General features: G+C 43.5%; 1 protein-coding gene across 2 annotated transcripts in view; it reads left to right on the plus strand.

Annotated features, from left to right (window-relative positions):
• Positions 1-7,305, plus strand: part of LOC127197513 (C-type lectin domain family 2 member D11-like) — a 142,670-nt gene extending 135,365 nt beyond the window's left edge. The window contains exons 5-6 of one of the 2 annotated variants that reach the window (XM_051155446.1): positions 5,377-5,483; positions 6,452-7,301. In XM_051155446.1, coding sequence (XP_051011403.1) covers positions 5,377-5,483; positions 6,452-6,587 — 243 coding nt within the window. In that variant the 3' untranslated portion in view covers positions 6,588-7,301. Of the gene's footprint in view, positions 1-5,376; positions 5,484-6,451 lie in introns of both variants that reach the window. The other variant, XM_051155448.1, reaches the window with a different exon arrangement.
• The last annotated feature ends 5,617 nt before the right edge of the window (positions 7,306-12,922 follow it).

Below are 12,922 nucleotides of genomic sequence, written 5' to 3' on the forward strand. Positions count from 1 at the left end.
TGTACTCTCCTGTCTTGGGGATGTGTTTCAGCTTGAACCAGATGAGTTCCTGTGCTTAGGGAAGTGAGTAAGCACACTGGAAGGAGGGGCAGTTTTTCAGAGAGGCAGGCTGTTTAAGATTGGGACCTCCTATAAAATACCCACAAGTCTTTCTTCCGTTCTCAGCTTTCAAGTTTCAGTCTTCCTGTAGCTGAAATTCAGCTACTCAGCTCTGAAAGGAGTGCTGCAGAGCCTTCAGTGTGCATGCTCCATACCAAAGACGACTTGCTGGGAGAAGAAAAAGGTATGTGTTGAATACAAATTTAACCAAACTAAAGAGCAGAGAGGAGCTTCGCTAGGGAAGGGAGGCAGAGGAGCTGAAATCATGCCTGTGAGCTTGTCACAGTGGATCTCTGTAGAAGGGGAGAGTGCAGACAGGACTAGCTGTGAAGTTGTTACAGTAGATATCCTATTGGCGCTTATAATCCACAAATAGTTCCTGAGTGAGAGAACGGACAGTGAGTTACCTTAGGAGACCCAGAGCCACAGACACAGCTTGTTGGTGCTTGGTTTGTTGTTTTTGTACTTAGCTTAGTTCTCTCTGGTAAATTATACCCTGGTGACTTGTGCCAGGTTGCTGTTACCACGCTTGCTCTGCATGTCCCAGAGTGAAGGAACCACAACAGCTTTGCCATGAGCAAGTGACAGAAGTTGCCTGGGAAGCTGGGCTTGTGTTTTGGAGAGCCACTGCAATTAAAAAGAATTGCAGAGAGTGTTGTACGGTGGGAGGCTGAGCCCACCCAGGACTAAATACTTTGCATTTTGAGCTCATGGTAAATTATGGAAAAAGAATATAATGAGGGTTTCTACTGCAATCTTCACAAAGGAAAAAACTTTTTTTCAAAAACGTGTATGCTCCTGGTCCCTCTGCTGCAGCAGGGTGATCTTCAAATCAAATACTGAAAATTCTCACCCAGTGGGAATGTTACCTGTTGTGAGTGTGGAGCTCATGTCTAAAGTGCAGCTCTTGTGTAACTGGGAGCATTTCACAACTTTACCATTTTGAAACCATAACTAGTTCTATCACTGAAGGAGTTTTTAAATTTTCGTCCTTTTCTTTTTTAAAATAAACTTTAAAGGCCAACAATCTTTCATTTCTTTTTTTTTTTTTTCTTTTAGATAGATCGTTTTCAATGTTGCTTTCTAATACGTACACAAAAGATTTGTTCAAAACTGTGCTTTTGGAGACATTCAAATTTAGGAAGACATATACGTGTGTACAGCATAAGGAAGATGGATGACAAAAATTACCATTTATGTATCAAAATGAAAAAAGCAGTATCAGAAATTATACATGTGTAAATACAGAGGATTATAGCTAAATCTTACTGGTATTACTGTGTAAGAATTGCCTGGTGTGGAATGCTGTTGGAACCCTGGCTAGTAGATGCTTGAAGTCTCTTCTAGAAGACATATCAGGAACTGGTCTTTACCACATCCTTAACTCTCTGATTTGGTTGTTTTTTCTTTCTTCTTTTTAACAGAGATTTTACATTTAACACACACTTTCATTATTTTATTGTGGTGAATGCATTAAACCCCCCCTCAGCTATTTTCAGGAACACTATACATTGTTGTGAACTCTATGCTACTGTGCCTTTGACACCAGAGCTGATTCTTTATAGTAAATATTGCTTACTTCCTATCTACTCTGCCAAGCACCTGTTAAGAGGTATTCATACCTGAGTGTGAACTGTAACAGTGTTCACAGGAGCCAGCACTTTGGAACCCATCTGCATCTATCAGTGGATGTGAGGGGAACACTGTGGCATACAGTCCCATATATGATGGAATACTGGGCAACAATGGGAGAGGATGGGACCATGTCTTCTGTGACAACCGGTGTGGACCTGGGAGACTTGATGAGTGAAATCAGTCAGGCCTTGAAAGCCTAACACTGCTCTTAAGTCAGAAGGATAAAATAGAAGGCAGGAGGATGTATTACTTATTCAGAGTTTGGAAAAGGCTTTAAGCACAATACTACACCTGGAAATCACAGGTTAAATGATTTCAAATTTGAAGTGTTTAGAAATCTGATTAAAAAAAAAAAAAACTAACCTTTGAGATAGGGTGACAAGAGGAAGAGAAAATGGATGAAAAATAGATTTTGCACATCCAGACAAGTGTTGGAGCTTGGTAGCCAGTACATGAGAATCTAGCATATTATTTTCTCTATTTTTGTACAGGTTTGCACTTTCCTATGGTAAATGAATTGTTTTTAAAGGCTAAGAAATAGAAGAGAAGAGAAGAAAACACAAGGAAAGACTTATAGCTGAAAGGACTTTCAGGGACCCAGTGAAACAAGTGGGGGTCTATGTTTGGGCCTCCTTTTATACGAGGGAGGAGATGTGAGCTTTCAGAAATTGGGTAAAGAGATTGTTTCATGTTCTGTGCTGGGAAGATAGGTGGAAGGTGCATCAGGAAGAATCAGGATGGGACACATGCAGTGTGCACAGGGCAGCCAGGGCAGCCTCATGGGAAGATTACAGGTCAGGCCCAGAGGTTTGACGTGTTCCTCAAGTTGTTTTATTGCTTGAAAATTAGCTAGAGCTGGAGAGATGGCACATGGTTAAAAAGTACTGTCTGCTCTTATTGAGGACACAGGTTCAGTTCCTAGCACCCTCATGGCTCCTCATAACTATCTGTCACTCCAGTTCCAGGGGATCCAACAACATCATTTGGGGTCCTCAGGCATCAGGCATAAACACAAACATGTGTCAGGCAAAATCACATATACGCATTAAATAAAAATACATTTAAAAAGAATGAAATCACCTTGCTAATTTATTTGAAATGATTATACATAAATGTGTTTGGAGGCATTCCTTACATTTCTAACTTATTTTGTTATTTTAGACAAATATTAATCTTTTTACATGATTTGGTAAGCTTGTAAAAATGCTCCTATATTTCACCCATTAGTTATGTCAATGTGTTCTATTTCATCTCTGTTTTATTACTTAATTACCTTACTAGGCTCTTTGATACCAGTCCTTATTAGTCCAGGTTGATGTGTCAAGGGTCTCCAGTACTCCTGACTCTCTAACCTCTGCCTCCCTAGCCCTGGAAATACAACAGTACCAACACGTGTGTCTCATTGGCTGCAGCAGGAGCGACACAGGTGGCTGTAAGCTGCCCAATGTGGGATCTGGGAACCAAACTTGGGTCCTTTAGATGAGCAGCCTTAACCTCCCAGCCATTTCTCAAGTGTCTGCTGATCCCTGGCCCTATGCCCACACTCATGTGCACAGTGTTTTCCTCAGTCCTAAACAGGCTATCCTTATGGACTAAATCTATGGGTAGTTTTTTATTGTTTGTTTTTCCAACCTGATCTTTGCTCTTTCTGTTTGTTGCTCTTTCACTGGCCCTTAGTCCAGTAACTGGAAGACTCTATGGCAACAATTCTCTTTCCTGTCCTCTAGTCTTCTGTGAGCCATGGACATCATTTACAGACCAGGGCCTTCTGTGACAGGGTGTGTAGTGACAGAGTACAAACCAAATTCACAGATGATTCTGAAAATTTATCTTTTCCCTATTAGGTTTTTAAGATTGATGTTACCATGTTTATATTTTCAGGTAAAAAGTTGGAAGACAAAAGTCTCAGAATCGCCTCCCCTGAGTCTCCTGCTAAGCTTTACTGCTGTTATGTGGTGATCACAGTCCTCACTATAGCTGTAGTTGCTCTTTCTGTGGCTTTGTCAGGTAAGTGACTTCTGTCCACATTCACGTTGTCAGTAAATACTTACTGATCCCTGGGAGCCAGGCACTGTGGAAGAGCTCTAGAGAAAATGCACTGGAAATTCCTGTCCTCTGGGAACTTAAGAAAATGCAGTGAAGGAACAGCACAAGCTGTGGTGTGCAGAGGAGGCCAGGCTCAGCATCCCTGGGAAGGTGATGTCAGCAACTCTAGACAGAGATGCAGAAGACATTTGTCCACCTGGGGGAACTATTCCAGGCAGGACACAAGGGAGCAATACCCAAAGGACAATCCTCAAGGATGTGTGAGGACATGGATGAGTAATATGGCCAGGAAGATACACATCTCTCCTATTACCCATGGTTTTAGTTACCATGTGCAATTGTATTTTGGAATTATTAAATAAAAGTTTCAGAAGTAATCCCTTCATAAAATTTTACAAGCACACTCTTCAGAATAGTGTAATAAAATCTTACAGCTCCTTTTAGGTATGTGAACCGTCCTTTAGTGCCCATGTCTGCACTGTGTTCACTACCCTCGCCATAGTTCTCCCTGCTGTCTCAGTTATCAGACTGACTGTCACAGTAGGTGTCCATGCAGAGTTCATGCTGCTCCAGCAACCCCTATGGTAGGAAATGAGCATCATAAGCACAAAAGTGATGGCATCATAGAAATGCATGTCAGGGAGCCCTATTGTCCTGAGCACCAGACAGGGAATAGGACTCAGACCCAAGGTGGGAGACCTTCAGAGAAAGGCCATTATGCTCAGGAGAGGATTCCTTCAGATCAGTTAGGCAAGCTACAATCAAACTACACCTCACAGCTGAGCTCAGGTGGTTTTGCCCAAAAGAGATAAGACATGCTCCTTACATTTCACTGTACTTTCTAAATTTTAGTAAGAAAGACTGAGCTGGTGCCAATGAAAACTATCTATGCTGTTTGCCCGAGAGACTGGATTGGATTTGGAAATAAGTGCTTTTATTTTTCTGAATACACAAGTAACTGGACGTTCAGCCAGGACTCTTGCATGGCACTAGAGGCCCAACTAGCTCGATTTGACAACATGGAGGAGCTGGTAAGAAATGATCATGGGTTGGTTGGTTTGTTTCTCCTGTTGAATAGGTATTGCCTTGAGGTGAAGCATGAGGAAGGATCCCACCCCAAGCAGATGGAGACATGGGGACATGTGAGTGTGTGCCATTTGCTGATGGTAACACTTCTGACTGCAGCCCTGAGAATTTGAAGGAACATTCTCTCACGTAGTGCTCATAGCCAGTCTGGAAGGTCAGATATGCTATTATGCTGAGATACCTAGTAGTTATGAGTATTTTCCTCTAAGCTAGCACATGTTGCATTCTGAAGGCTATGATCCTTAGTAACTGCAAGAGCAGGCTTAACTAGGAATTATCCCAGCCACAGAGGGATGTGTCATTAAATTTGGCACTTTAATTCAAACGAGGCACTTTGGGATTCTAGATGTCAACTGGATCCACTGAGAGCTAGAGGCCATTACAGCTCCAGACTCTGTGAGCCTCAGTTATGCCCACCACTTATCTCTAGAGTAAGCCATGGAGTGGAGACCCTCAAGGATCATTGGAAACAGAGGGACACATGTTTTCACTTTTTGTGCTTTATAACAGAATTTCCTAAGAAGATACAAGGGGACTTTTGACTACTGGATTGGCCTGCACAGAGAGTCCTTAGAGGACCCTTGGACATGGACAGACAGCACTAAGTATAACAACTTGTAAGTTCGCAGACTGCCTTTCCTCCTACTGTGTTGATGTGTAGTGATGGCGATAGCTGTGTCTATGAGATATAAATGGCTGCATCATGTGCAGACAACTATACTGGAAAGGAAAAATATAATAAACCCTTGGGTTGGAAAGGTGCCTGGGAGGTAGGGTGTGTGCTTACATACAGGAAGCAATTCCCAGCAAACTCCACATCCCCACAAACTCAAATTCTTGGAGGCTCTCACATGTATTGGTCATCATTTCAAAACCTTTATTTAGTGTGATTTCCCTCAAAATCTTTAGCATGATGATGGCATCTGGGGCAGCTTTTTTCTACTCCTTCACCAATTGAAAACTTTTTTGTTGTTGATAAATGCCCTGTGTGGGATGTAGACAAAATCTCAGATGAGCAGTGAGGGCCTGAAGCCCTAGGAAGCCATTGCAAGCCTGTGACCCATCCGTCCACCATTTGCATGGCTGCCCCTGTTCACAAAAAGCAGAGACTCCAAGGGCATTGGAAAGCTCCTTTAACATCTTGTCATCAGAGAGCACCCATGGCAGTGCTTGGGTTTGAACATTTACTGGAATGGTAAATCACAGGCCCAGCCACGTCCATCATTAGAGCCCTTTCAGGAATGTCCTAAGACGTGGGTTCCCGCTATGGAAAATACTTCAAAACAGAACTGAAAATCACCCTCAGTGAGGCCGCCCATGGTAGCAGTCCATTTGAACATGGCAACAAGCACAAGTCCAGTGCTTTGTACACACATTACAGGGTTCATCATGAATGATGACAAAGGTGTGGAGTTCACATAGAACCCTGGGAATATAAGATACTAGGAGCAAACTAGTGCAGGACTCTGCCTTTCTTTGATTCCATTCATATTACAAATAAGCAGGTGAGATGGGTGAGATTTCATTGCAGGAGTGGATGCACTTCTGGGTTCTGCAGACTCAACTGTTTCTGGTTTATTTTCAGGCTTCCCATCAGGGGAGTGGAAGAACATGCCTACCTGAATGACAATGGGATCAGCAGTGGCAGGGACTATGTACATCGGGGATGGATTTGTAGCAAACCCAACAGCTACACCATCCAGTGCCAAAATCCTTCCTAGTCGTTGCCAAGAGATGCTTTTAGCCTGTTATCTACAGTTGCTGCTCTTTCCTCTATCTTCCCACTTTGATATCATAAGGAAGTAAGAATATTTCTTGACATCACAAATGAAAACCATCTTGGAGAACTGCCTACAGGGGATTAGAAGACCATAATGAGTCTAAAATACATGTTAGCAGTCAGGCTTAAGCCTATAGTACAGTCAATGTTAGTGAACTCCACTTATATGATATGGGATTTTTGTGCAGAGAAGTCCTTCTTTTGAATTTATGAGACCACAAAAATGAGTTTCCAAAAATGCATGTGGACTTTACATAGTGACACACACACCTGTGGTCCTAGTTATTTAAGATTGATACAGAAGGGTCCAGGTTCATGAGTGGGTACTGAAAGTATGGGAATGCTTTAACAATAATGAGAAAGGTGAGGATTCATTCATAGCAACCCAAAATATTGGGAAAACATTGTACATTCTTCTAAAAATTCATACCAACATACAGAAGATTTAAAAAATAGTTAAAACTAAGATTTCCTTTATACTCTGCAATTTAAAACATAAGAGACTTTGTCAAAATGTTTCTCTACTTTAGGAGTAGGGATTAAGATTTAGGCTCATACCTGCTGGGTTTCATTTCTGCTCTATGACTCAAATATGTGTGACCTCAGCAGTCAGTTCTTACTGTGAATCTCTGGAAGGAATCAGGAGTAATGGCAATAGTCTGTAATGCTTATGGGTGCAGAGGACTTCATTGTCCAACACGTTTGTCAATAAACAATACTGCATTATGTAAATATACCACATTCTCACTATGCATCCTATGTTGACCATCTTGTCTCATTTCATTTCTTAGCTATTTTGAATAGAATGACAATGAACATGGGTGAGAAGGTACCACTTTGCCATTTACCCAAAAATCTCCATATTCTACATACACACACACAAACACACACAAACACACACACACACACACACACACACACACACACACACACGAAAAAATTTCAGTTAATAAAATAGGTGTCATTTATTTTGAAAATATTTTTCCTAGGGAATATACTTTAGTCTTGATGAAGGAAAGAAATGGAAAATGTTTTTCAGAGACTGCTTGTTACTACAGAGGAAAGTTGGGGTGTTTTAAATGCTGTTGAATTCTACAGTACAGCTTTATTCTCATTTAAATTTAAAACCAAATCTTTTGCCCATTGTGATCATAATGCATGGGTCTGACTTTGAAAGTTCAGTGCTTTGAGGAATGTGGAGGAATGCTGAGTGAATGTAACAACTGTCAATAAAGCACTACTTAGCCAATCAACTGGGCAAAAGGACAGGGAGTGGAAGGCAGGACTTCCTGGAGAAGAGCAAAGAGGATTGTCAGTTGAGAGGAGGGAGACTGTTGACTGTGTAGGAGGATGAAGAGCTGAATGGCTGGGGGAGGACCACAGTGGCAAATGCTTGGGGTATATGTATTATATATCAGTTTAGAGTAATTTGCTTACCATAGTTTAGGAGTAGATTTGTATTAGTTTAGATTCTGCCTATCGTAGAGCTGACAGCCTTAAAGTAGGCTGAACTGATACATTTTTACTGTAACAGAGGAGAAATTTCATGTCTATGCAAAAGCTCAAGGATAGTTCAGTTAACAATATTCTCACTCACTTCAGTCCTATACTAAACTCACAACAATTTTTTCCAATTCTGTCTTATCTCATTCTCATCTCTGTGTTTCCATTTCTCTCCACTGCTGCTGGAAGTGGAAGTATGCACTTCTTCCACAGGAAGTTCTGAGTGCTGTTGTCTTCCTGGTAGAAGCAAATGAAATTCAGAGTCCCAAGCTCCACTTCCTCAGGAATGCCTGGTGTGTGCTAAGGAATGTACTGTTCAAGGTCCGACCTGGACAACAAGACTTCCAATCTCAACTGGGATGTAGAAAAGTGTTTTCCCACTGTGTTATAGTTAGCTCTTTTTAAATGAGATTGACGGTGTTGGACCCTAGAGTTTACTTGGGTAGTAGGGGGTCGTCATGAGAGGCCACTTGAGGACTACAGTGTTGATGCAAAAGCACAAGGTTTATTGCTGAGGCGCATCAGGGGCCTCAGCACTCACTCGCGAGCGAGGGAGGTGCCCCCCAAGTCACTGTTACAGACTTTTTAAAGGCTAAAACTGCAAAGGTTAGGAGGGGCTACGTGCCCTATGTTAGGATTGGCCCTGGTGGTCGCTAGGGGTGCTTGTCTAAATGTTATTGGCTATTGTCGGGGTCATTGGTCTTGGAGGTTATTCTTGGCAGGGAGGGGTGTTGGGGAGTTTCCAGAGAATTTCCAGATGGTACTTTTCTGAAAATTGTTTACCTTAGTTGAAATTGTTTATCTCAGCTGGCCACTTTAATCTCAGAAACTGAAGCTGAGCTGGCCTTCAATTCTTTTTTTTTTTTTGTCTTTTTTTTTTTTATTAATTTATTCTTGTTACACATCTCAATGTTTATCCCATCCCTTGTATCCTCCCATTCCTCCCCCCCCCCCATTTCCCATTATTCCCCTCCCCTATGACTGTTTCCTGAGGGGGATTCCTCCCCCTGTATATTTCTAAAAAGTATCAAGTCTCTTCTTGGCTACCTGCTGTCCTTCCTCTGAGTGCCACCAGGTCTCCCCCTCCAGGGGACATGGTCAAATGTGAGGCACCATAGTATGTGAAAAAGTCATATCCACACTCTCCACTCAACTGTGGAGAATATTCTGACCATTGGCTAGATCTGGGAAGGGGTTTAAAGTTTACTGCCTGTATTGTCCTTGGCTGGTGCCTTAGTTTGTGCGGGACCCCTGGGCCCAAATCTGCCTATCATATTGTTCTACTTGTAGATTTCTAGGACCCTCTGGATCCTTTTATTTTGCTGTTCTCCCTGCGTCTCTCATTTAGAGTCCCAATAGGATGCCTTCCCCTCTGTCCCAGTTTTCTGGTAAGTGAAGGCTTTCGTGGGACATACCCCTTGGGCTAGTATGCAGATATAAGTGAGTATATACCATTTGAGTCTTTCTGCTTCTGGGTTAACTCACTCATTATGATCATTTCTAGCTCAATCCATTTATCCACAAATTTCGGGAATTCCTTGTTTTTAATAGCTGAGTAGTATTCCATAGTGTATATGTACCACAGTTTCTTTATTCACTCTTCTACTGAGGGACACTTAGGCTGTTTCCATGTTCTGGCTATTATGAATAAGGCTGCTATGAACATGGTTGAGCAAATTTTCTTGTTGTGTGCTGGAGCATCTTCTGGGTATATTCCAAGGAGTGGAATAGCTGGGTCTTGAGGAAGCCCTATTCCCATTTTTCTGAGATCGCACCAGATAGATTTCCAAAGTGGCTGTACTATGGGGCTTGGAACTAAACAGAGAATTCTCAACAGAGGAGTATCAAATGGCTGAGAAACACTTAAAGAAATGCTCAACCTCCTTAGTCATCAGGAAATGCAAAATCAAAACAACTCTGAGATTCCATCTTACACCCATCAGAATGGCTAAGATCAAAAACTCAAGGGACACCACATGCTGGCGAGGATGTGGGGAGAGAGGAACACTCCTTCATTGCTGGTGGGAATGCAAACTAGTATGGCCTTCAATTCTTTTTGAGTCATTTTCCCAAGCTTGCCTGGGTCACGTTCCCAGGCTGGCTGAGAGAGAGGGCCTTACAATCCCCCCTTGAGGTTTTAACTGGCCTTAATCTTAAGGCATGTCCCCATTTTGGAGGGCTTGGCACTGTTGAGTTAGGATCAGGGCCTGAGTTATAGCCAAAACAGGGTACAAGGATGGGAAGCAGAATATTTATAGTCAATCTCGTAATTGGGTAAGTCTTATCTTGAATGGATCTTGGGAGCGATGGAGCTGTCACTGTGGTGTCTTTGGAGCAGGGTCGAGTTGCTGGGGCAGCTTTGGCGTGAGAGGCGTAAACCCAGGTGGCTATTCCGTCGACCTTGAGAGCGGTGGGTGTGGTGGGCAGGACAGTGTAAGGCCCCTTCCAGCGAGGTTCGAGTTTTTGAGATCGGTGTCGATGGATGTAGACAGAGTCACTAACGTGGAAGGGATGTCTCGCTGTCTGAGAGTGGCCAGGCTTGTAAAGTTTGGCCAGTGGGGCCCAAACTTGGGCCTGAACTGCCTGGAGTCTTTTAAGGTGGGCCTGTAAGTCAGTTTTGGAAGCAGAAGGTTGATAATAATTAAGCATAGTAGACAAAGTGGGTGGTCCCCCATATAAGATTTTATAGAGAGTGTTTCTGGCTCTGAATAGAGCAAAGGGTAGGAGGTGTCTTTAATCTTTTAAGCCAGTCTCAATGGTCAATTTAGTCAAGGTCTTTTTTAGAGTCTGATTTAATTTTTTTACCTGTCCTGAACTTTCGGGTCTGTAAGCACAATGTAAATTTTAATTAATTTCCAAGGTCTTGGCCAGTACCTGACTTACCTGGGAGACAAAGGCCAGCCCGTTGTCTGACCTGATTACCTTGGGAAGTCTAAACCAAGGAAAGATGTCTTTCAGGATGGCCTTGGCTTGGTCCTCAGAAGAGTAGTTATAAGCCTCAGCCTGGGGGGGGGGTGTCTCTAGCCCCAATAGACAATACCAGGAGTCCCGACTTGGCTATTTGTTTTGTCACCTGATCCGCCTGCTGGTTGTCCATGGCGACAGGATTTTGTTTTGTTTTGTTTTGGTGTCCTGGACAGTGTATGATGGCCACTTGTTCTGGCAGAAATAGGGCTTTGAGGAGAGCTTTAATTTCAGGCTTATTTTTAATCTTCTTGCCCTCTGAGGTCAGAAGTCTTTTTTGTTCATAAATACTCTCATGGACATAAGCAGTAGCAAATGCATATCGGCTATCGGTGTGAATATTAGCATATTAGCTCTCTTGTCTTTGGAAAGTTTTAATGTCTTGGTTAGGGTGACAAGTTCTGTCCTTTGGGCCGAGGTCCCTTGAGGAAGGGCCTGTGTCCAGATGACTTTCTGTCCATCTACCACAGCCGTCCCAGCCCTTTTGGTACCTGAATCCAGGAAGCTGCTGTTATCAGTATACCAAGTATGATCAGCCTCTGGGATAGGATGATCTTGTAGGGAAGAGAGAAATTGGCAGGGGGCCCAGGAGGAAAGGCTTGAGCCACTGTGGTGGGTCTCGGACCAGGGATTCCCATGCTATCATATATGGGACCTGATCCAGGTGGCCGTGGGACCTAGGTCTACAAACAACATCTTTAACCTGCAGGATAATAGTAAGGTTAAATGTCTTGCCTCTAGGCCAAGTCAGAGTCAGAGTCAAGGGGGTCATCACAGTTTGTCTCATGTCAGCACGGCCGAGAGAGAGGAAGACAGGGAGAGACAAGACAGAGACAAACAGACAAATAAAACCAAAATATAGGCGCCACAGAACAGAAATCAGATCAGATGGCAGAACTTCTCTGCCATTCAGATTCAGATTGAGGAGACCGATGCTGCCATCGGGCCCTCTTCCAGGCAACCACCTGAGCATCCTCCAAGGTGAAAGGGAGAAAGGTCTGGGCACGTCTGCCCCCTTTCTTTTCCCAATACAGAAATACAGATGCGCGCTACAGAGGCACCGAAAGTGGCTCGCTGACCAGAAGAGGGAACAGACAGAAAAGAGCTCGCATGAGCTCTCACAGCGGCCGCTCGCAGAGCACAAACAAAAGAAGAGCTCGCTCATGGAGCTCTCCCAGAGAGTACAAACAAAGCAAGAGTAACTCACAATCTCAGAAGTCAGTCGAGTCAGTGGACCCGGGCCATTGAAACCTTGCAACAAGTGGGTCGTTGTGGACTCAGGGAGACCCCAAATCCCGGCGAGCCCCCACAATGTTGGACCCTAGAGTCTACTCGGGTAGTAGGGGGTCATCACGAGAGGCCACTTGAGGACCACAGTGTTGATGCAAAAGCACAAGGTTTATTGCTGATGCGCATCAGGGGGGCCTCAGCACTCACTCGGGAGTGAGGGAGGCGCCCCCCCCCCCCCCGAGTCACTGTTACAGACTTTTCAAAGGCTAAAACTGCAAAGGTTAGGAGGGGCTACGTGCCCTATGTTAGGATTGGCCCTGGTGGTCGCTAGGGGTGCTTGTCTAAATGTTATTGGCTATTGTTGGGGTCTTGGGGGCTATTCTTGGCAGGGAGAGGTGTTGGGGAGTTTCTAGAATTTTTAGATGGTACTTTTCTGAAAATTGTTTATCTTAGTTGAAATTGTTTATCTCGGTTGGCCACTTTAATCTCAAAAACTGAAGCTGAGCTGGCCTTCAATTCTTTTTGAGTCATTTTCCCAAGCTTGCCTGGGTCACATTCCCAGGCTGGCTGGAAAGAAAA

Source organism: Acomys russatus, chromosome 13 (genome assembly GCF_903995435.1).
Source record: "Acomys russatus chromosome 13, mAcoRus1.1, whole genome shotgun sequence".
Classification (NCBI taxonomy): domain Eukaryota; kingdom Metazoa; phylum Chordata; class Mammalia; order Rodentia; family Muridae; genus Acomys; species Acomys russatus.